This window comes from Phyllostomus discolor, chromosome 5 (assembly GCF_004126475.2).
Source record: "Phyllostomus discolor isolate MPI-MPIP mPhyDis1 chromosome 5, mPhyDis1.pri.v3, whole genome shotgun sequence".
Classification (NCBI taxonomy): domain Eukaryota; kingdom Metazoa; phylum Chordata; class Mammalia; order Chiroptera; family Phyllostomidae; genus Phyllostomus; species Phyllostomus discolor.
Window position 1 is genome coordinate 30,201,730 of NC_040907.2, and position 22,518 is coordinate 30,224,247.

At 51.5% G+C, this 22,518-nt stretch overlaps 1 protein-coding gene across 10 annotated transcripts in view; it reads right to left on the bottom strand.

Annotated features, from left to right (window-relative positions):
• ERI3 (ERI1 exoribonuclease family member 3) overlaps positions 1 to 22,518 on the bottom strand; it is a 121,965-nt gene that overhangs the window by 21,197 nt on the left and 78,250 nt on the right. For 9 of the 10 annotated variants that reach the window (XM_036025933.1, XM_036025928.1, XM_028511513.2 and 6 more), the window contains one exon: positions 3,038 to 3,137. The exons of the other annotated variant lie outside the window; for it this stretch is intronic. In XM_036025933.1, the coding sequence (XP_035881826.1) occupies positions 3,038 to 3,137 (100 nt within the window). Of the gene's footprint in view, positions 1 to 3,037; positions 3,138 to 22,518 lie in introns of those variants that run through there. 10 annotated transcript variants of the gene reach the window in all.

The window sequence follows — 22,518 nt, forward strand, 5'->3', positions numbered from 1 at the left end:
TGGGATAGGTAGAACCCTTGCCCAGCATAACCAATGCTGCCTCACCCCCAGCCCCCAATATACATACCACTCCCCACTCCGGGCTGGCAGCTCCTCACACAGTTAATTAGCACCATGTCACTGAGGACCAGCCTGAGTGGCCAGTGACAGGAGCTGACCCCTGACCCCAGGGCTGGGAAATAGTCCACATCAAACTCTTCCAGCGCGACCCTTTTAGCACGCACAGTAACTCGGGGCACTGGCAGCTGAAGCTCATTAAAGCTGTCTCTTTGGCGCGAGGGCCATTAACCTCACTGCTCAAAACCCACACCTCCCATCCCCGCCTCTCCCAGCCCAATTAATGCCCTGCATCCTCCCTCCCTTCCCAGCACCCTCGCCCGCACCTCAGAGCCAGGCAGGAGCTGGCAGGGCAGCCCTCTTCATTCAAAAATACAAAGACCAAACGCCAGGAACCACCAGTGTCCTTGAGTAACCACTGTGTGCCAGGCACTGCACAAGCCCTTCACACAGCTGACATCACCAAACCGTCCCAACAGCTCCGAAAGACAGTGGCACCGTCCCTCATCTAAGGTTATGGGGCTCTGGGTCGTAGAACCAGAACTTCTGGCTCCAAAGCCCTCACTCTGTTGTCACTCAGCCTTCAGCTGTCCCTTGGGCCCACTCAGATGGAAAAACTTTCTTCTATGGAGAAGGAAGGAACACTTCAGAGGTCCTAACCCAGAATCAACGTGGGTGAAGAGACAAGAGAGGCACCATTGAGTCCCAGGAGGCAGGGAAGAGTGGAGACAAGGAACCCCTTCCTCTCAGAAATACCCAGGACAGATACACAAAAGCAGGGCACGCAGCTCGAGGCTGTGCAGGGTAAGTTAACCCAGGCCCACTGGTTCCGCCCACTGGCCAGACTCAATTACAGGCAATTCCTCCTCCTCTGGGCCAGTGCTAGTCCTCTCACTGGTCCTCATTCTCTGGTCCCTCCCTTCCCCGTCACATTCATTGACTCATCCACTCATTTGTTCTTTCATTCACCTATCTGATTGACTTTATTGAGCACTTGTTAAGAACTAGTTTGTGCAGCACGAAGTGCCTCAGTGACTCTGAACCAGAGCTCCAATCACACCGTTCTCTCACTCACAAACTCCCTGTCTCATCGACACCTCAGGAGAAGGAAGCTGAGGGTAACAGGTGCATGAATGGTGATGGAAGGAGACTTGCCCTGGGGGGTGAATGCACAATATAACACACAGATGGTGTATGACAGAACTGTACACCTGAAACCTATATAATTTTATTAACCAATGTCACCCCAATAAAGTCAATGAAAAAGAAAAAAAGCCTCAAAAGATATTCACCCCCACCCCCTAACCTGGCATTCAAGGCCCCCTTGCTTCCCTGCTGATTTGCTAGCCATTCCCTAACTGGAAAACCTCACTCCAGTCACCGGAAACTATCTGTAGATGTCTGGACGTGTCTTCTCATACGCTAGGCTTCCTCATGCCCTCAGGCTTTATACGCACACTTCCCCCTAAAAAGAAAACCCTTCCTGATTTCTTTTGCCTAGCAAACTCCTATTCACCCTTCAAGGATCCCCTGCCTTGTTCTCTTCTCTAGGAAACATCCTGCCAGCCTCCCAGACATATCACCTTGCTAGGTCTGGGGTCCCCTCTAGATTGTAGAGGACAGCAGCTGCAAGGCAACAGCAGCTGCTGTGGGGTACTCCCAAATTCCTCAGGCCCATCGGCTGCTTCTTCTCCCCCCGACCAACAAGAATGATACAGGGCGTCCAAGAAGTCCATGAGATGTAAAGGGAGGAGTAGAAGCCACCTTGGCAACTCTCTTAGGGCAGCCCCATTGTTTCTTACTGCCCCGGGTGTTAAATACCCAGTTCAGTCTCTGTCTCCTCCCAGGAGGTGAGCTCCCTGAGCACAGGACCTTCTGTTCAGGATGCCCAGCACCCACCAGGTGTCTGTGGAAAGGATGAGGGGCTCTGTCTATAGCCGGCAACTGGACCCTTCCAGTGTATCTTGCCATTCCCCTCCCCTCAACCTCTGATACCTCCCCAAAGGTACATGAGTTATGATTTTGTCACAGTGCCGCCCAGAAATACCCTTGTTTCTCCCCACTTGGAACAAAACCTATACTTGCTTGAAAGCTTGAGAGCATTTGCATGCACGTGCTTGCACACACACACACACACACACACTAAATAAGATAGAATGACAGACATTCTTTCTGATGGGTACACACACAGGCTGACAGTTGCTTCCATACATAGACACGTGCCCTCATAAAAATATACACAGATATATTGTCACCCCCCCCCACATCCCTTAGATACACACATCACACGGACACACATGCACCCTCAGACTGCAGGTGACATCAGCTACACACACGCAAACTCACAGACAGACACACGTCCATCCCAACAGATCAGAGGCTAGCAGAGCCTCCAGTGCCTAGAACCTCGGCCACTCTAGCCCCCTCCCAAGCGGTAATCCCCCTGAGGGTACACCCCCACCTGGTACCCCAAGTGGCCCCCTCCCAACCCAGGCACCGCTCAATGGACGCTACTGCTCCTGCGGGGGAGTCAATACCCTGTGGACGGAGCCATCGGTCAGAAGGACCCCGACTAATTAAAAGCTGGTGAGGTTTAAATAATTCATCTCCTTAACTCCCATTGATCGCCCAGTTTAGTGGCCACAGACTTGAAACAATATTAAACAGTCTCCTCCAGCTCCACGGGGGGTAGGTAAGCTGACATATGCCCACCCCTCTGAGGATACCACCCACCAGGGATGCAGCTGGGGGAAGGGGTACCTTGGCTTGAACCCAAGGCCCAGAACCCAGCCTCCTCCTAAATATTGTTTTGAGAGTCCCTTTCCAATGGTTTGGTTTCACTCTCCCCTCACTCCACCCCCTTTCTCTGCACTCCCCAGCTTCAGAGAGCACCCTGATAAAGCGCCGAAAGAGCCACAGAACCCCTCTGTGTACCAGGGGACTGGGGCATGCAGGCAGGGGGACATGTGGAGGGACTGACCAATGCCGCTGTGGGGCCGGCCTATGTGTTGCAGGCTGAGGCCCTTGTTCATGTCTAGAAGTCCATTCTTGGGCCAGCAGCCCATGGCGAAGCTGTAAGCCTGGAAGACAGGAGGCAAGAATGGTTAACAGAGGCCCTAACCCCTAAACCAACCCCATCACTCACCTTCCCCCCACCAAATCTTCCTCCCAAGGGCTTACCCTCATCACGCCATTTTATGAAAGTCCCTTCACTGGGTCCCCTTCCCACCAGAAAACCCCTTCCTCCTCCAGAGCTCCCTTTCTCCTGGGTATCTCCCCATCAGAGGCCCCTGGCCCTCCCTGGATGCTACCTCACCCAGAGAGCTCCCGTTTACTGAGAGCCTCCTTGTCAGGATCCCTCTTCTCACCAGGCATCCATCCCCTTTACCCTTAGATTCCCTCCTCTCCAGAGTCCACAGCACTCTGCTGGGTCCCCCCTCCCCACAGTGTCACTGGTCACAGAGACTGGTGTCAGAAAGGACTTGCAGACCAATGTATTCAAATGTCACAGACAGGAAAACCAGAGTGAGAGGGGGCCAACCACCTGCCCATGGTCGTTTCTTCTGAACCAGAGACAGGCGAGCTGTAGAAAGCCGAGTGCCATGCAAGGGCTCACGTGAGGAGGGGTAAGGTCACCTGGTTGATTCAAGCAGCTGTGAGGGGAACACATGAAGGGTGTGTGTGTGTGTGTGTGTGTGTGTGTGTGTGTGTTAGGGGAAGCAGATCTCTGCTGAAGGTCAAGTGCTCACTTATGCATATTCAAAGCGGCCACCCATCGATCTGTACTTAATTGTTTTCCTGGGGTTGGGGAAGGAAGTGCTGGGGGCATCGATCTGCTCAGACCCCCAGCACTTCACTGCCCCCTCCATCCCCTGCTCGTGTCACCTGGCCGCAGCCCACCTCCAGGGGAGGTTGGGGGGTAGGGTACATGGCAGAACAGGGATGGCACCCTCCTTTACAGTCCCTTACAGGCGTGATGACTTGATGTCACAGGTGAGGAAACTGAGATCCAGAAACAAGAAACACACAAGGGTTGGAACACCATTAAGTGGCCCAGCGGGAATTCAATTCCTGCTCAGCCTGTTTGCAAAGTCCTGGGCTTCTCTTCCTACCAGTGGGCTCACACAGCTAGCTGACACTTCAAACACTACCCATTCCCTCACCTTAGAAGTCCCCAGATATCACGCTGCCCTTCTCCCAGTGGCAGGAAGCATGTGGGACAGCGGTCAATGGGAGTGAAGGTTGGGTGAGTCCACAGAAGTTAGGTAGCAAGCCCGCTGGCGACACTAAAGTGACTGCAGCCATGGTGGCACAGGCACTGAAGTGCCCCCCGCCCATCATTAGGCCCAGGAGGTCCCCATCTCACTGCAGACTCCTTCACGAGAGAGAGCGCTCAGCACAGGACCAGAAACAAAAGACGGGAGTCTGTGCCAGGGCCAAGGAGCTGGGCAGGGAGCTAGCACCCTTCATTCCCGGCTTCAGGAACCCAGCCTCAGCCCCACAGGTGCTGAAAGGTGAGGAGCCAGTGTACCTCACCCTCAGCACCCTCCAAAGCCGTTTTCCTTGACCATAGAGGTACTAGCCACAACCCAACTTCCCAGCCAACCCCCTCAACCCCTTCCCAGATCCCAGCCCCAGGTCCCAGCTACAACCACCAATTGGGAGCTGAGTGTGAGACTCAAGGACAGGGGAGAGGTCGCTGGCCAAGGCAGAGCTGGGGGAACACAGACAGGGAGGGAAAGCAGCCAGTGGGTGGTGCACAGCTGGAGAAGCTGCTAAGCATGGTCAGGGCCACGGCTGGAGTGCAGTGGGCCAGAGAGCAGCGGCGGGCCGGCTTTCAAGTACTTTAAAATCACTTACAAAGGCCGGATTAAACGATCAGAAATTCCATTTAATAGGACAAATAAAGAAATAACAATCTACTCTATCAGCCTGGAGAAGGCGAGCAGGATGGGTTTTTTTCCCCCTCTAAAAAGGAAAAAGGGAAGGAAGGGGAAAAAAGAAGGATAATGTGTGTTTACTCAAGCAAAGAAAAAAATATTTAAGTGATGTCGGGGAGAAGATTGCAGTAACTAGTGAAGAATAACATCGTCTACTTTGCTGTCAAATCACACCCGAATTTCAGTAATAGATTCTCGGCTGACACTCAATTCAATTCGAAGGTGATCCTGCTTTATCCCAGCCCATCAAATATTAAACACTTGCATTAGCAGGTGCTGCCGCTTCCCGGCTTAAAGCAGCGGGCGGCAGGGCTGCTGAGGCCCCCTGCTCTGCTCTCCGCTCGGGGACAGGGCAGCTCAGCGTTATCTGCACGTCATCCCGAGTCTTATCGCAGCTAAGCGGGAAGACCACTTCAGATAACATTAGACGCTTGCCCCAACGCGTGTCAGCATGATTAGATTATTATAATAATGACTCCCCAAGAACTTCCCCAGACTGGGACGTGTGAATGGGGGCAGGGGGGTGGAGGACAGCAGGGCCCAGGAGGACCAGGCCGGACAGAGGAGAGCCAGGACCCGAGGCGAAAAAGCAGGGGCACCAAGCAAGGCGGCAGCCCTGGTCCCGCCTGACGAATGCCTTTCAGGAAGGGCAGTCTAGCTTGTCAGAGCCAAGGCGAGATGAATTGGCGTCTTCACTGTGGCCACGGGTGTCGGGCCACACAGTTTCATATTCCTAGATAAGGCGTGATAACCAATTGCGGGCGTGACATGGCCTCATCCAGCACTTCGGGGGGCGGGGGGGGGGGAGTGGCGTGGGCAGGGGGAGGGGCAACACACACACATGGGTCTGCCAAGCTCCTAATAAGAGGGATTTAATTTTTACAAATGCTGCTTCCAGCGGGACCTTCACATACCAGCCAAAGTCCAAAATGATATTAAAAATGGTTAATTAAAACTGCTCTCCTTCAGCCTGGGCTCTTTCCCTACTACCCCTGCTGAGAACCCAGGAATGTCTCCTTCAGGTACGGCCACACATGAGTACCAGTCTGACGGAGCCCTCCAGGCACAGTACAGCAGACCAGCACCTCAAGCTCCCCCTGACACCTTGAGTGCCCCCCAGGCACAGCCAGCAAACACAGAGCCACCCAGAGAATAGAGTCCTACAACAACCTGTGCTCCTACTAACGTGTGGTCTGGATCCTTTCACCTGCTGCCCTCTGTACCTGCACCCACATGCCCACCATCCCCAGCACTCATCTCTAAAGCTCCTGCTCTCCCCCCAGATAAATACACCATCAGGCATGCATACCCACACAGTGTGCCCCTGCTCCCATTTTCCACTCCCTCCCAACATTCTCCCTAAGGCATTACATCCACCCAGGATTCTTAGCAGAGCCTTCCTGGGAGTATGGCTCAAGGCGAGATGATGTGGGCTCTCTCTCAGCTTCTGGCCAAGTCAAGTCTGGGACCCAGGGAACCATCCGAGCATGAGGAGTCAGTCCCCTGTGGGCTGCCATGGGGACAGTGGAGACAGATGGGCCCATGCCGGACTGGAGGTGGTTAGGAAAGCTTCCTGGAGGGCACCAGGTAGAAAACATGGCAAGGGCATAGGAGAAGGGCAGGAGCAAGCTTGGTGAGTACACAGGCAGGAGCTCGGGCATTGCTGGGGTAGCCAACACGGACAGGAGTCAAATCTTGAAGTGCTGCCTCCCAGCTCTGTGCAAAATGACATCAATTGAGGTGCCCTTTTCCCCCACTTGCTTCCTATCCCCACTCTCCTTCTCTCCCTCCTGCCAGCCTATGGGGTGTCAGGGTAAGGGAGTCAGAAGCTTTCTGACTTTGATCAGTGTGGGGCAGGGATGCTTTAAGGCCTCTTGCCAAGACCCGTGCCTGAGCCTCTTTTCCATGCTGGTTCCAAACCCTCCGAGTGCCACTGTGCCAGCTGCACTTCTCCCAGCCACCGGGGCCCACCTGACAGGTTCCTGACCAGAAGGCCGGCAGGTGGAAGGATGTCTCGGGGGCTCAAACCCTATCCGGGGCAAGTGGAATTGGGGTGAGAGATGCTGGTCTACCAAACTGGGCCGTCCCAGCCCTATGCCAGGCAGGCACGCACACTTCCCTTCCCCTGAGCTGCTGCAATTTCCATGCGTAGGGAAGCAGGTGCCGAGCTGCTCCCGGCTGGCTCTCCCCTCTCGTGGTTCTGCCCGCCTTGGCTGCTGCCCCATTAGCTTAGTGGCCAGCCATCTGCGACGGGCCTGCCACGCAGCCCTGCTGTAGGCGCGGCGGGTGGCCCCCTGTGTAACAGGGAGCTTTGCCATTAGCGCCTTTAATATTCTGACACCTCAGCACAGCCTGCTATTACATGCAAACGCTGATCGCCCTGTGAAATTACATTGCTGGGCCCGCGAAATGGAATCGTGTATAATCAGCCTCCTCCATGCACTGTCAGTCCCATCACAAACACGGCGCCCGGCGGCTTACGGGGGCTTAGCAGCTGCGACAAGTGTATTGGGTTTAATAGATGAAGTAGCCCTCATCGGCGGCAGCATCAGATTCTTCAAAGAGGAAAGAAGAGGCATCGACAGCTGCTGGGGTGTCTCTGCCCATCCACTCACTACCTGGCTGGGCCCTGAGCGTGGCGTGGACACACAGTGGGCAGGGCAGTGGCTGGAGCTAGAGCCCCCCTCAGACTGCAGAGAGAAGAACAGATTGCCCTGCAACTTCTAGAAACCCAGAGCTCCCAGGCCAACAGCAGCACATATGACCTACCCAGCTTCTCCACAAGTTGGGGAGGAACAGACCTTTACCCAGAGCCCTGGGGACCGGCACCCTCTGGGCCATTTCCCAAGCTGACCAAATCAAACCACTGCTATTCCCATAAACACCTAACAGACAGAGCAGTAGACAGGGCGCTCTGGAGGAGAGGGGAGAGCGTCTAACTGACGTACCCATCACCTAACCTTCCTATCTAACTGGCAAACTCTTCCGTAGCCGGTGAACCAAGTACCTCGGCCATAGGTCAACACGAGGAGGGCCCGCCCAGGAGCCCGGTCCTACAGAAGGGCAGTGCCTACGGGCTCAGGAGTCAGACAAATCATGAACTGGTTCCCAGTGCTGCCAGTCATCGGCACTGTAACTTTGGAGGAGTTATTAAGCCTCTCTGAACCTCAATTTCCTGGAATGGTAGTTCCAAAATGGAATGGTAGTTCTTTCCTCCAAGTATATCTGAGGTCACTCATGAGCGCCTGTCCCACAGCTACCTTCAAATATGCTTGGTGCTGTCACTTAAAATGCACTTTGCCTTTGAGAACGCTGTTCCCTCTCTGTTTCTGGGTTCAGTCCAACACACCACTTGTGGCAGAGCATATTTCCCTGTGATGGCTGTAATACGCATCTCCCACTTCACGTGCTCTTCTTACAACGTGATTCATATATCCACCATAAAGAAGGGGAGTCTACGTCATCTCCCTTTTAAATAGGGTGGGATTTTTTTTTTGTTTCAACCAACGTAGTAATGTAAGAAATGCTATGTAATTTCAAGAAATACTATATAATTTCAGAAAAGCTAAGGCCCCTTCCTCCTGATTTGCTGGACCCCTGGCCCCAGAGCCCTGAGCAGCCCTGAAGTAGATTGCTTCGAGGCAGCCATGCTGTGAAGAAGGGCAAACAAGCCCACGCAGAGGGACCGCACAGAGAAGCCATGAGACTAGGTGACGAGAGAAGCCCACCAGCTCCAGCCGCTCCAGCCACGCGCTGCAGCCACTGACTCTGAATGTGTGAGAGGACTCGAGTCCTTACTGAGTTCCTGATTGACAGAGACCATCAATAATTATTGTTTTAAGTCACTAAGTGTTGGGATGATGGGTCATGCAGCAACACTAACTGGAAAACCAATGGAAACCCCACAGAGTTGACGTGAGGATTACCTGAGTTATTGCATGTAAAGTGCTTAAAACAAGGCTCTTTGAAAGTTATGTAAGTATTAAATTATAATTTTTAAAGTCACCCGTTCACTCCACATTGCCATCCAGAGATGCTGCCTGTTCTATCAACGACCAAACTTCTCAAGGTTTTCTCCGCTCACCTCCACTTACCTCCCCCATCACTGCTCAACCCGTGCAGACTGGTTTCCAGCCTTAACACGACCCTTAGCTCCTGCTACAGTCAAGTCTTCACCATGCTGCCCACATTTGTGGGCAGTGTCAGGTTCTTACAGCCTGCTTCATCTTTAAAACCCTTCTCCTTTGGTTTTCTCAACGTCCTACTCTGAGTTTTCTTATGTCTCTGTGGTTTTCCTGTCAATCTCCTATACAGTCTCTTCTGCATCTGGTCATCCTATGTGTGCGCTCATCTGCTCTCTCTTCCTGTTTTTGTCTACACTCTACCACTCTTCCTGGGTGAGCTCTTCGACTTCCTTGTCTTCAATTTCTCCAACTTCTTTTTTTTTTTTTAAATCCTCAACCAAGGATAGTTTATTGATTTTAGAGACAGAGGAAGGAAGAGAGGGAGAGAGAGAGAAAGAGAGAAACATCGATGTGAGAGAGAAACATCAATCTGCTGCCTCCCGTACATGCCCAAACCAGGGATCGACCCCACAACAACCTAGGCACATGCCCTGAACGGGGGTTTAACCCACAACCTTTTGGCATATAGAGCAATGTTCCAAGCAGCTAACTCCCGCAGCCTCTCCGACTTTAAATCACTATTTCTTGCCTCTACTTGTCTGTCGAACATACATACTCTGTTGCCTACCTGGCATTTCCAACTGGATTTTACTTGGATACTTCATTCTCAATATATTTAAAAACCCATTTCAAACATCTCCTCTCCAAATAGCCCCTTCTCCTGGGTCTCCAAATTGCAGTGAAAGCCGTTACTGCCTACCTGGTCTACCGGAAAAGTGGGGTCAATGTTGCTCCCTTCTGCTCCCTCACCACCCACTAAGTCCTGGGACTGCTGCTTCATGTCCCTGAGACCTAAGAAACGCTTCAGCCTACCTAGAACAGCCGTCTGATTTCTCCCACTTTTTGTCCTAATGAGCACGTATTCCTATACTAATACTCAACTCAAAGTACCTTACTTTACGAAGTCTTTCCTGTCTCATCCCTTCGATAAAGCCACCATACTCTAAACAGCACCTGCAACATTAGATTTGCTTACAAATCTGTTACCCCGAGATGGCGGGAGATTCTTTGGGCAGGGGTTGTAACTGCTGTGTCCCTGAATGGTCTCCACTAAGGGAAGGGAAAAAGAGACATCTTTTTGGTTGTAATTCTGCCACGCAGGAAGGCCCGGTTTCCGGAGTTGCTGCTGCTGGCAGTCCTACCCGGTGTCCTTCCGGAACCACTGTTGTCCTCGCCCAGCAGAGCAGCTACTCCCTGACAGCTGTCCTTACAACCAGGGGCTCGGCTGCCTACTGTCAGCAAAGGAGACTGTTCCTGACCCCTTTTCCTTTTCTGAACCCTTTGGCCTTATGGGTAGCCCCCACTCCTCAGGCCACCAAAGGCCTGGCCAGCACAGTGACAGCAACAAAAGGATGGACACTTGCATCAGGTGTCACAAACCTATCCTCTCTGCACCCAGCTGGCAGTTCTGTGTGCTCACAGTGTTCCCTGACTACCAACATATTTCAGGGGCCCCAGAGCTGCGGCTGCCTCTGTCCATCAACAGAACCTGAGCGGGATAATTACCATCTCTGTGTACTTAACCTTCCCGCTCACTGCCTACAGCAGGACAGCTGCCTCTCGAGTGCTGGCCCACCACCACAGCAAAGGCCAGGGCTGCACCACAGGTCCAGGGTCTGCATTTGGAACTGCCGCCGGCTCAGTTTGATCCCATGAGGGTCCTGAGTCTATTTTCAGGTGGAGGAATGTCCCTCATGTGCCCAGAGCTTCATTACCAAGTCAGAGGGGACCTGGGGACTCTGAGGGCTCTGGGCTGGGAACTAGGTACGGCACTCCTCAGCCATGCTGCCTCAGCCCCTATAGAAGAGGCTGGCCCGTCTGGGGACCTGTGCGCACTGTCACAGAGTCAAAGGGAGCAGGTCATTCTGAGCCAACTGCCCAGGGTGAGAGTTCCATTGTGAGTTTTCTTTGTTTTCATTACAATTTCCTCTCTCATTGCTTCTTTTTAGCCAGCCCTTTCCTCCCTGGGGTGCCGGGGATTGAATGAAACACCACCCCTGGCTCCAATAAGTGTATTTCAATTACATCTGTCACTGCATAACGATATAATGATATATCATGTGATATTAAATCCATGGTAATCATATCAGGGATTTTTTTTAATCGTGCACTAATTGCATTATTACATCTCTATAATTAACAACAGGAGGTATGGAAATTCAGTTAAGGCAGAAGGCTCAATGTACTCCCCCCCACCCCACCCCTGCCCTAGCTCCCCAAAATTAGGCCCAATTAGGAGATGGGACTGCAGGGCACTAGCAAGATAAGCCAAAGCCCCTTCCTCCCTGTGCCTCAGCCATGGGCAAAGCTTTCAGCATCCAGGGCTGGTACAAACAGGCCAGACTAAGGCTAGTGGCTGCTCAAGACAGAGCCTTGGGCAGAGCCACTCAAAGGGGCCCAATGATAAGGCTCAGCTCAGCCTCCCAGACCTCCTGCCATGGTAGCACCAAATCTTCTCCACAGGGAGGGGGTGTGTCCTTTCCTTCAAACCAGCAAGGCCCTCAAAGGTGCTTATAAGGCACAAGGCAAGTTCCTGCCCCATGGCCTCCTGGACAAGAATTCCTCCTGCTACTGCTACGTATACTTCCACCTTCTGACCTAGCCCTTTGTGGTGACAGCTCTCAACACCACCAGGTCCAGAAGCTGTGATGTCTCTGTCTCTTGGTCCTATCATCCCTGAACAGCACAGAACCAATTCTTCCTGGGGCTATTCCTCCCCAATCGTCCCTCTGAAGTCTGGTCCTTCGTACTACGTGACAACTGGGTTTTTGATAATCATCAGGGTCATTCCCCTACCTCTCCAAAATGGTCCAAGTTCTTATGTCCTCCCACCCAGGCCTATATGGAGAGGGGATGAGCTCAGGACTATAGCTTGAACTATGTCAAATGACCCTGTCTCTCCCACCCCCTTCCTGATGCTGAGCTGTTGGGCTAATCCCCTGAGGGGTATCAGAACCAGCCTGCAAAGCAAAATTCTGTGTTTCAAGTCCAAAGCTTTGAACTTGGCATGTAACTACCTCAGTGAGGGGCAGGCATTTTGCTAAGTTTGACTCTCAGAAGTTGGACAGGCCTGAAGATAAAAGAAAAAAAATCATGTCCTTTTTCCTAATAAAAAGGAGACACTAATAGCAGTCAGCACTTAGGCAGAGCACTTTAAGTTTCTAAAGTGCCTTCCAAATTAAAATATAAGCCTTTATTGAGATGTGACACCACCACAGCCACCCGCCCCTCAAACATGAAGGCATGTGCGTGATTGTCCACAACACACGCACCTTCACTCTCTTTCTCCCTGGGAAAATAAAAAGGGCGTTTGAAACCTTCACCCCAGACCCCCTGCTCTCTTCATTGGCCTGTTCATGTAACGCACGCTTATGGAGCAACTACCATGTGTCCAGCTCCATGCCAGGTGCCGCAGACACACAGATCAAGTAAATTAAGCCACTGCCTTCAAGGGGCTTCCGAGCTAGGAGAGACATGCAAATGTGTATGTAAACTCACACACAGCGAGGGTCTGAGGCCCTGCGAGAGGGAAAACCCTAACCAGGCTTGGAGGAAAATCACAGAGAAGGACTAAGATGGCCTTCAGTGGGACATCCAAGGTGGGCTGCCTGGAGAAAGTGGACACAAAGATCAGGGGCTCAATTCAGTGGTTTGAGCTGAGGCAAGAAAGTCCCTAGGATGTGTGCAGGTGGTGCATGAAACTGAGGAAGTAGGTAAGATCACCGAGGAAGAGAATAAAAGCCCTCAGGGTCAGATGAGGCCCCTCTCTTCTCTGATGTTCGGAGGGGAAAAAAGGAAGGCTGAGAGATGGAAAGCTGAACACTAACTACTACAGCCTCCAGAGCTAAGGCCCAAAGAGCCTGCTCTCCAGGCACACCCAACATCCTGCCCCCTGTACCTCCCCGTGTTACCTCTACCTTCATCTGCCCAGGGGTAACATGATTAAAAAGTATACACTTTGGATCACACTGACTCATTCACAACAAATGTTTACTGAGAACCTGTTATATGCCAGGCTCCATGCATTCACTGAAGGCCTGCCAGACCCTAGCAGCGCACATGAATCACCTGTAGACTGTGTCCTCAAAGAACCCACCACCCTTTGAGAAGAAACACATGGACACCAGTAAGTGCCCAGTCACCACAACGGAGAGTGGTCATCTCAGTTAGAGAGAACTGAGAGGGATATACGGGAGGTAACTGCTCAGGCTAGAGGCATCTGGAGCCCGGAATGGGGTGGGCTGCCTCCTGGTCCTCTTCTCACCACACAAGCAGCGGTTGGCTGGCAGACACAGGACTCTCCACACAGACTGCAGATTGGGCTGGGGGCAGGAGTGTGAGGAGGACCCTGAGCCAAAGCAGGGACAGGACTGGAGACTAAAAGCAGTGAACCTGAGCCAGGATCTTCTGGTCGCCAAGATGAAGGCTGTAAGGCTGTGACCAAAGCCACAGAGGAGAGCAGAGGGAGAGGCTCATTGTATTTGGCCCAGGATGACGGCAGGGGCACCTTTAGAACTAGCAATAGGACTTGAATAGGAAATGGCAACTCCAGCCCCCAGGCCTGTTTCCTCATTGGAAAGTGAGGGACTTAACTGCTTGATTTCGCATGATCCTTCTTGATTTGAAATTCACCACATCTGAGGCTCTTCAACCTCCCACAAGAGTCAGGCTTATTTCTGTCCTCATACCTTTGCTTATGCTATTTCCCGACCTCGACCGCTAGCCTTCCTCTAACCCTCTCCAAATCCTGTCTGCCAGGACATAACCTTCAGGAAGCCTTTCCTGATTTCTCTTCCTCCCTCTTCCATGTCCCATCCTGACCTCCACAGTTCATCCCACACTCCTCCCAACAGCACTTGGCTTAATTACATAGTGCATCTAGTCTAGCACTCTTATGTGATTGGTCTATGGACTGCCTTATCATCACTCTACGACCCCTGACATCCATGCCAGGGGTAGGAGGGAAGCTCTCCTCTCACTCGCCCTAGAAGCAGGCTGAAGTCTAGGTCCCTGCTCCCTCTGCCCATAGCCCTTTGAGAACTCGACAGGCCTCCACTTGAAAAGGGTGCTGAAAGCAATGATGTCTCCAAGTGCGATGGGAGATATTTGTGTCTGCTTTACCCTTGGCTTTTTGCTCCGGTTCAGGTAGGAGCGGGGTGGGCTGGCTGGCAGATCTGAGAGCGCGGCACGCCCCAGCGGGCAGGGCGCACAGCGCGGAGGAAGGCGCGAGTCAGTCTGGAGTGCTCCCCATTTATCAAGCTCACGCAGGCCGCCAGCCGAGCGAGTCTTTCTATCATTACACCTCTCAAAATCCGATTCATACCACTAATCCTGCCTTCATTCTCCCAGATTAATAACATCTCTTTCAACCTTCACAGTGTGATAAATAGACAAAGAGAGAACAAAAGGAGAGACAGAAGAGAGAGAAAGAGCTGGAGCAAGTCCCCATAATAGAGAGAGCCGAGAAAGAGGAGAGGGAAAAAAGGAGAGAGAGCGAGAGCAGGCAGCGGCCAGAGACTACAGCTACCTTAGAGAGCCACTGAGGAGAGCAGGCGCTGCGCCCCGCTATGCGCTCTGCTCTGTCCCCAAGAGAAAGAAAGGCTCATTAACAGCTCCTTCCTGCCTGCACTTTTGTTCAAATTCCTTTCTTCCCTTCCAATCCTGCTTTAGGTCAAATTCCAGTGAAAATGAGTCTTCTGGCTTCCTGGTCTCCTCCCAGCCTCCCTGCCAGGCCCTGGCAGCAGAGCTGGAGCTAGGCACAAGGCAGGGCTGGGGATGGGTTTAGCGAGGGTGGAGCACGCTGGCTTAAAGTTTTGCCAGATCCATTTCCTTAGCCTGAACCTCTGCTCCCTTCCCTGCTCTTGAGGTAGAATGCGAGAAGGAACAGAAATGCGGGGAGCTTGGGGTCCACTCCCTAAGGCTCTGTCCTGTACATCTTTCCAACCTAAGGCTCCAGCTGGTCCAAATCCAAGGCCCATGTCCCCCAGCAGACCAGGTAGGTGGTGAAAGTAGGTACCCTTCAGGCTTGCTAAAACAGACAGGTTGCCCATGCCTTTAAACTATGAGGAAGTATGCTAGAGAAAATGAACCACACTAGCTCCAGCCTTAGTCCTAGCACAGCTGACCTGTGATACTTCTTGTTCTCCCTTCCCAGACACTGGCCCACACTTGCCTCCATAGCACACTCTGCATCCTCCTCACAGATTCAGTTTGAGGGCCCCCATGCTGCAGGAGGCCCACCTGAGCTCTTCCAGGAGAATTCAGGCACACCCTCTTCTGGGGTCTGGAAGGCAACACCGTTTATAATTACCCTGTAGAGATTGTCTCCCTCACTCCACTGGAAGTATGTCTTCTGAATTCTCTATTCCCAACTCTACGCTGCCCATGGCACTTCCATTTTTTCTTGACTTTGCCTAAACTAGACTTAGTGGAAGACTAAAGCCAAACATGGTTCAACCTTCCCTCTGGACTGCAAAGTATTCCTAGGCAGCTGGCAAGCCTAGCTCAGAGGCAGAGGCAGAAGCACTACGCACTTGGAAGCTGAGTCGGTCCTGTGCATCCACTCTCTTCACCATCCATCAGAGCAGCTGAGGTGGGGAGGAGGCTGCATCAAGCGTCCCACCTACTACTCTATCCCTCAGCATACCCACAGAGGGGAGCAGGGGTGGGGTGGGGTAATGGCATCTGTGTAGAAGGAAGACCTACCTTGCCCAATCCAGCCCAGTAAGAGGAGCTTTCCAAGAAAGTCGAGGCTTTGAGGACAAAGTCTGAAGGCTTCAAGGAAAAGACCTGAAACAGACTTTCAGTAGAAAGCTGGTGCCCTGATGGTCGATTTAGAGGCAGGTCCCATATTGGGAATATCTTGCAGATACTTGCCAGGTTCTTTCCTCCAAAAAGCCTTCTTCTACCCCCTGCCACACAGCAGTCCTCTTTTTTGATCAAAATGGCTGCTGCATACTCCCACTATTCACTCGGGGGATTCTATCACTTCCAGCCCCGACTCTCAAGTTAGCCTAATTACATCTCTACTTAGGGAAATAACTCAAAAGTTCAGAGAAAGGGAGGCTTCACAGGGCCAAATAAAAGAGCAAAGTGAGTAGAAGGTAGTCCCTGGGATATTCCTTTCACAAAAGATGCAGAAGTTCCATTACCCTTCCCTCAGCCCCACAGCAGAAGGACTTGCCACACGTTTACTTGCTCCACTAGGCCTCCAGGACCAGACACCTGCAAACAGGGAGAGTGGAAGAATGATGGTGACTGACATTTGCCCATGGGACCACGTGGCCCAAGGAGGTAGGGGGCTGAAGAGGGAAGGCAAGAAGGAAATATAGGTACACGGTCTCGGTGAAGGACAGTGGTCTTCTCTACAACCAACCTAACCCACTGGTACCCTGGCCTCCAGTGCAGGCTAGGTCCAGCTGGCCGCACAGGCCCACACTGCCTCTAAGTCCAAGGCCACAGTAGAGTCCCAAAGGCACAGATCCCAGGCCCTTTCTTCGCTAACAGCCTGCATTGCTGGCAGATCAGACAGTCTTAGCCAGTCAGTCCTACAGTCCTCTATACACAGGCAGCCAGCAGGTCCAGACACCCCTAAGCTTAACCTAACTAGCTTCCACACTCTAAACTCCCAGTCAACTTCCCGAACAGCTTTCCCAGGGCCTCAGAAAGGTGCTCCAGCCCTTGCATCCCTGCCTGACAGGAGAGTAATCCCAGGATCTGAGAAAAGAGGTCATGGCGGAGCCTCTATTTTGTGCCTCTACAGCCAATCCTTACCTAATGCACACATCAGTGTGTCCTCCCAAGGTGAGTCTCCACCAGGCCACCCAACTCTGATGGATGTATTCCATCCCCTCAGCAGGGCTAGGCCCCTTCAGTTGAGCAAGACAACCTGTACTCCAGTAAGGGAGCTGTACGGGGATCAGACAGAAGGAAGTCGGCCAGACACAACAGGGTCTCTTGGCAGATCAAGAAGCCAGAGCCAGGTGATGCTTTTCCCCCCAAACAGACTTTGAAAGCTCATTCCCTAGGTACCTGGTTCTAGAGCCCACTCCTCCAGGCAGCCAGTGGCATATAGCAGGGAAGAAGTTGGGTCCTAATGTGTAAAAAGCTCCAGCAAAGCAAAATCATTTACTCTTCGGTGCAACTGCTCAGCAGAGCTAATAAATCTTGCATGAGCAGGGCCGATTCTAATTTCCTAATATGAAAAGGCATTTGGATTGAGAGAGAGGGGGAGATAAAAGTGATTGAATCTCCAATAGTCCAGGTTACTGACAAGAAACATCCTGCTCAGCCCTGAGAGAAGGATGGCAGCGCCCACCCGCCCACACACACCCATCCGTTCTGCCCCCCTCTTGGCGCGATACATCTCAGTCTTTTCTATTGACAGGACGTGGCTTTAAACACAGTTACACAAGTTATCATTTCTGCCTTCTGATCAATCTGAATTTTCAGGACAATTACCCTCTTAATCAATGATTGCTATCAGCAGCCCTGCGCCTGGACGGATTTCTCAGCAAGGTAATCATGCCGCCAGGCTGGACGGCGCGTGCATAGGCAATGAAGCTCCGGGTGGGGTCTCCTCCTCCCTCCCCAGTTCCCCATATCCCAGAGCTGCTGCCAGTGCCGAGGACAAGGACGGCAAAGTGTGAAGGCCACTTCAAGGAGTGATGGGAGTAGAAGGGAGGGGAGGGGGCCCAGCCACCCAGTCAGCCTTCCAGGCCACCTGATTACGGAACAAACCTATTAAAACCTTAGATTTACTGCCCACCACTCTGATGCATCTCCACATGTCCTCCTACCATCATTCCTACCTCCTAATTAGCCTAATAAAGCCCAATTCTAATTATGGGCTCAAACTATTAGGTTAAGTACAAAGAAAAAAGAAATATTGGTTTTACTGATCTCTCAGCCCTTTCTATTGGGTCTAGAAATTCCTTTACTTCTGCAGACCTGGTTCATACAGGCTACTGACCGGAATGGCAGGGGTAGCATCTCTCCTCCCCCCGATGCCCAGACATGTGGAGCTGACACAAAGCCAGCCTGCAGAAGCCTCTTAGCTGAAGGTCACCCAGCCCAACACACCCTCCAGGGTTATCCCATAGGTTCAGGCCCCTCGGGCGAAGAAGGAAGGAGAGGGGGAGGTAGAGCTGGTCTCTGCCTCAGTGTGGAGTTAGAGGCTGTATTTGTCATCATGGGGGCAACTCAGGAAAATTTCTGAGATCAGCTGTTGCAGGTTAAGGGCTTATACCAGAGAGGTCAACAGTGGAATGAAAAGGGCATGGTCCGGAATACTGACAAATGAACTTACGCTTCAGATGGGTGGTGGATGTGTGTATGCACATATACCCAGTGCACAGTGAGTTATGGGATTAAAATAGCTCCCCACAACTTGCTATTACATCCTGAGGGGTAAAAGAATTAGAAATCATGCATGTATTCATTCACTGACATTTACTGAGTGCCAACCATGGGCTAAGTGGCAGGGTTGCAACAGTGAACAATATAGAAGTGACCCCTACTCTCAGGGTCAGGTCAGGAGCTCACACTGCTAGGAAAGACAGGCAAGTGTAAGAATAAAAAAGCAAAAGCAATAAAGTGAACCTGTGCATGTATGGTCATAACAGCATTCATCATAATAGCCAAAAAATGGAAATAATCCAAATGTCCATCAATTGATGAGTGGATAAATAAAATATGGTACACCCATAGAATAGAGTATTATTCAGCAATAAAAAGAAATAAAATACTGATCCACAGTACAGCACAGATGAATCTCAAAAATTATGCTAAGTAAAAGAAGTCAACCACAAAAGGCTACATACAAGAAATTCCCAGAATTGCAAGAATAGGCAAATCTATAGAGACAAAAATTAGGTTAGCGGTTGCTCAGGGCTAGCGTATTTGGGGGAAATGGAAAGTGACTGCTAATGAGGTTTCTTTCAGAGGGGGCAAAACTGTTGCAAACTTAGATGGTGTGATGGCTGTACAACCCTATGAATATACTAAGAAACACTGAATTCTTTTAGAGAGAAGGGAAAGGAGAAGGAGAGAGAAACATTGATGTAATATGTGATACAGAAGCATCAATTGGTTGCCTTCTTGTACGCATCCCAACTAGGAATCACACCCGCAACCTGGGTATGGGCCCTGACTGGGAATTGAACCCAGGACATTTCGGTCTATGGGACGACACTGCAACCAAATGAGCTACACTGGCCAGGGCTGAATTGTACACTTTAAATAGGTGAATTGTGTGGTATGTGAATTATATGTCAATGAGACTTTTTTAAAAAAAAATCCTCACTGGAGAACATGGTCATTGATTTTAGATAGGGGGAAGGGAAGGAGAGAAACATTGATGTGAGAGAGAAACACTGATTGGTTGCTTCTAGCATGTCCCCTGACCGGGACCAAACCTGCAACCCAGACATGTGTCCTGACTGAGAATCAAACCTGCAACCTTTAGATCCATAGGATGACCCTCCAACCAACTGAGCCACACTGGCCAGGGCTCTCAACAAAACATTTTATGTACACTACAATAGGAAAAGTGCCAACAGCAGGCTCACCAACAGTGAACAAAGCCAGGGAAAGCCCTAGCACAGTGCTTGGGAACTTATGCGTCTGAAAAGGGAGGACGTTCTCAATAGGAAGTTGGAAGCCTTTAGAGAGGACAAAAAGGAGTTAGGATAAGTAGGAGTTCAGTAGGCAGGAAGGCAGCAAAGGATAACACAGGCAAATGGAACAGATGTGAGTAAGGCATGGAAGTGGACCATATAAGCTACCTTGGTATAGCTGGAAAGGTACTTTGGGGGTCTCAAGGATGGGCTAGAGAGCTGTGCTTCATTCAGTAGATATCAAGATTTTTCAAGTAGGGAAGTTAGATGATCAGTACAGGATGGCTTGGGGTTTGAGGGTTCGGGCACGAGAAACAACATGTCACAGTTGAAAGGGCATGGGTTTTGAAGTTAGATACCCAGGGTTTAAATCTTTTAATCTTTCTCCCAATAAACTTGAATGACCAGTGAGGCCTGGACTTTTGTCTAGTCTATTTGCTCACCACTTTATCTCCGGTGCTTGGCATAGTGCCTGGCCCAGTAGGTGCTCAACGGTCATTCACTGCATGAGAATGAATGACTGTGTTGAATTTGGTCCCATATGACAAACATTTATTCAACACCTACTGTGAGGCTGGAGCTCTGGTTACATAGTTTGAGCTCTTTAAGGATAGGACTCTTGTCGGATCTCTGATCTTGGCCCTCAGTGCCATACACAGGTTGTGTTTGGCACAGGACAAGTCTCAAACCACATTAATCCCCTTCTTTCTCCCGTTCTAGGAGGTTTCCTTAAGATCCAGTGAATTCTTGAATAGGCTTGGCCTGAACACAACACAGTGGCTGGCAAGAAAAGGGAAGCTGAAGCTATAGGGGTGGAAGACTTTCAGGAGCAGGGGGCGGGGCCCACAGTATTTGTCCCAAAGCAAGCCATGGAGCTCTAGGGGGCCAGGAGGCCACCTGAGTCATCAAAGCTGGTAAAGAAATGAGTGGCAATGAGACCATTACTACAGGCCATTCTCAGAATCCTCTGCAGACTGCCCGCACCCAAGGCAGCAGACCTGTGTGCCAGGGAGGAGGCCAGCACGGATGAATGGAAAACAAGCTGTAGGACTTGCAGCTGGACGAGGAGGGGTGGATCTGGGCCTTATTTCCCAAGCACCATCCTGACCCTGGAGATCCACCATTTCCGCTTCTCCCCTCTGTTCAGGAGAGAGCCCTTCAGCTCACGGCTGACCACAGTATGAAGGGGGCTCCTCCAATTCCTGTAGGGCTTCCCCTCCCCTCCCTTTCCTTCCTGCAGAGCTTCCCTCAAGCCATAAAAATAAAATAAAACACAAACACCCACAGTCCAGGAGGAGGGCGTCAGACAGATAATGGGCATTTTATATCTTTTTATGACACTCCCCATAGGCAGCTCAGCAATCACAGCGCAATAAAGGCAGGCATGCAGCTTGCATAGTTAAACAACTGCTGGGTAATTAGGCACAGCAAACACACCACTGGGGAGGCCTCATGGCTGCCCTGGGATCTGCCTACAGCCTGCCCTCCTGCTTGCAGCAACTAGGTGCCAAGCCCAGGCCTACCACCGTAAGACCTGGTCGTGGTGCTGAGGGCAGACTACTAGCTACTGACATGTGCACCCTTGGGCTCATGCCTGTGCACACTCACAAGCACACCTGCTCCCACCCACACACAAGGACATCTTAAGCAGCTAGCCTGGATCTCATAGCCCCAGGAGAGCCTCTCCTCTTTCCGAAGTAGGGCAGCCTACGGTCTCTCAAGGGCCCTGCCTTAAGGCTCTTGACGACGTCAGAGGGCTGGCTGGCTGCCTGGCTCCAGCAGGAGCTGGCTCATCTGGGTAGCTCTGAACTTACTGAGTTGCACAGGCAGGGGACATGAGCACACAGACATGCCTACACAGACTTGGTCTCCTGCAAATTTCAACTGGGTACGGAGCTCTGTACAGGTGGAAAAACGACCTGATTCACCTAAGACTAAATGCTCTAACAAACAGGGCTTCTGTGAGTGACTGGTGGCTGGATGTCAATTTAGATGTCCTGGCCTAGGCAGGGTGCAGGTCACTTGCTACCTGAGGCTTAGGTCCAGGCTGGTCTAAGCCCAGCCAACAGAGAGAAGTCCTCACCAGCACTGAAGGAACTGCACTGCGAATCCATACAATGCCCATTCCTTCTCTAGTGACCCAGCTAGTCAAATCTGGAAACTTCAGGGAACTGATGGCTAATTAATGGGACAGAATAGACAAAACCCTGCCATAATCCCACTTGAAGACTGAGGTACCATCTCGAGGTCCCATCTCTAGGAGCCACACAAATCAGCCCTGAGGAGTCAACCAGAGAAAATTAAGGAACCCAACCCTAAACCACTGTTCCCCCAAGAGAGCTGACAGCACATTAGCTGAGCTCACAGACAGACATTGAGCTGGCGGTCCATGTGAATGTGAACACATGTCCAGCTACCTTTCCCATCTGCCAAGAAAACCAACAAAGGGGATCAAAGGCAGAAGGGCCTGGGCTACAACCTACCTTAAGAAGCTCCACTCCACCCCCAAAAGGAGCAGGGAGGCAACAAGTTTCTTCTCACCCCATATTCTCACGGAGAAGACCAAAGCTGAATGGCACTCAGCTCTAGTCCAGGGCACCCCAAACTGCCTCAGGCACCGGTTGTCCAAATGCCTCCCTAACACCAGAGTCCCCGGCTCTCCTGACCTGAAGCCAGGCAATGCCCTGCCTTCCCTAGACCCTCAACTTGCCCCAGTGGAAT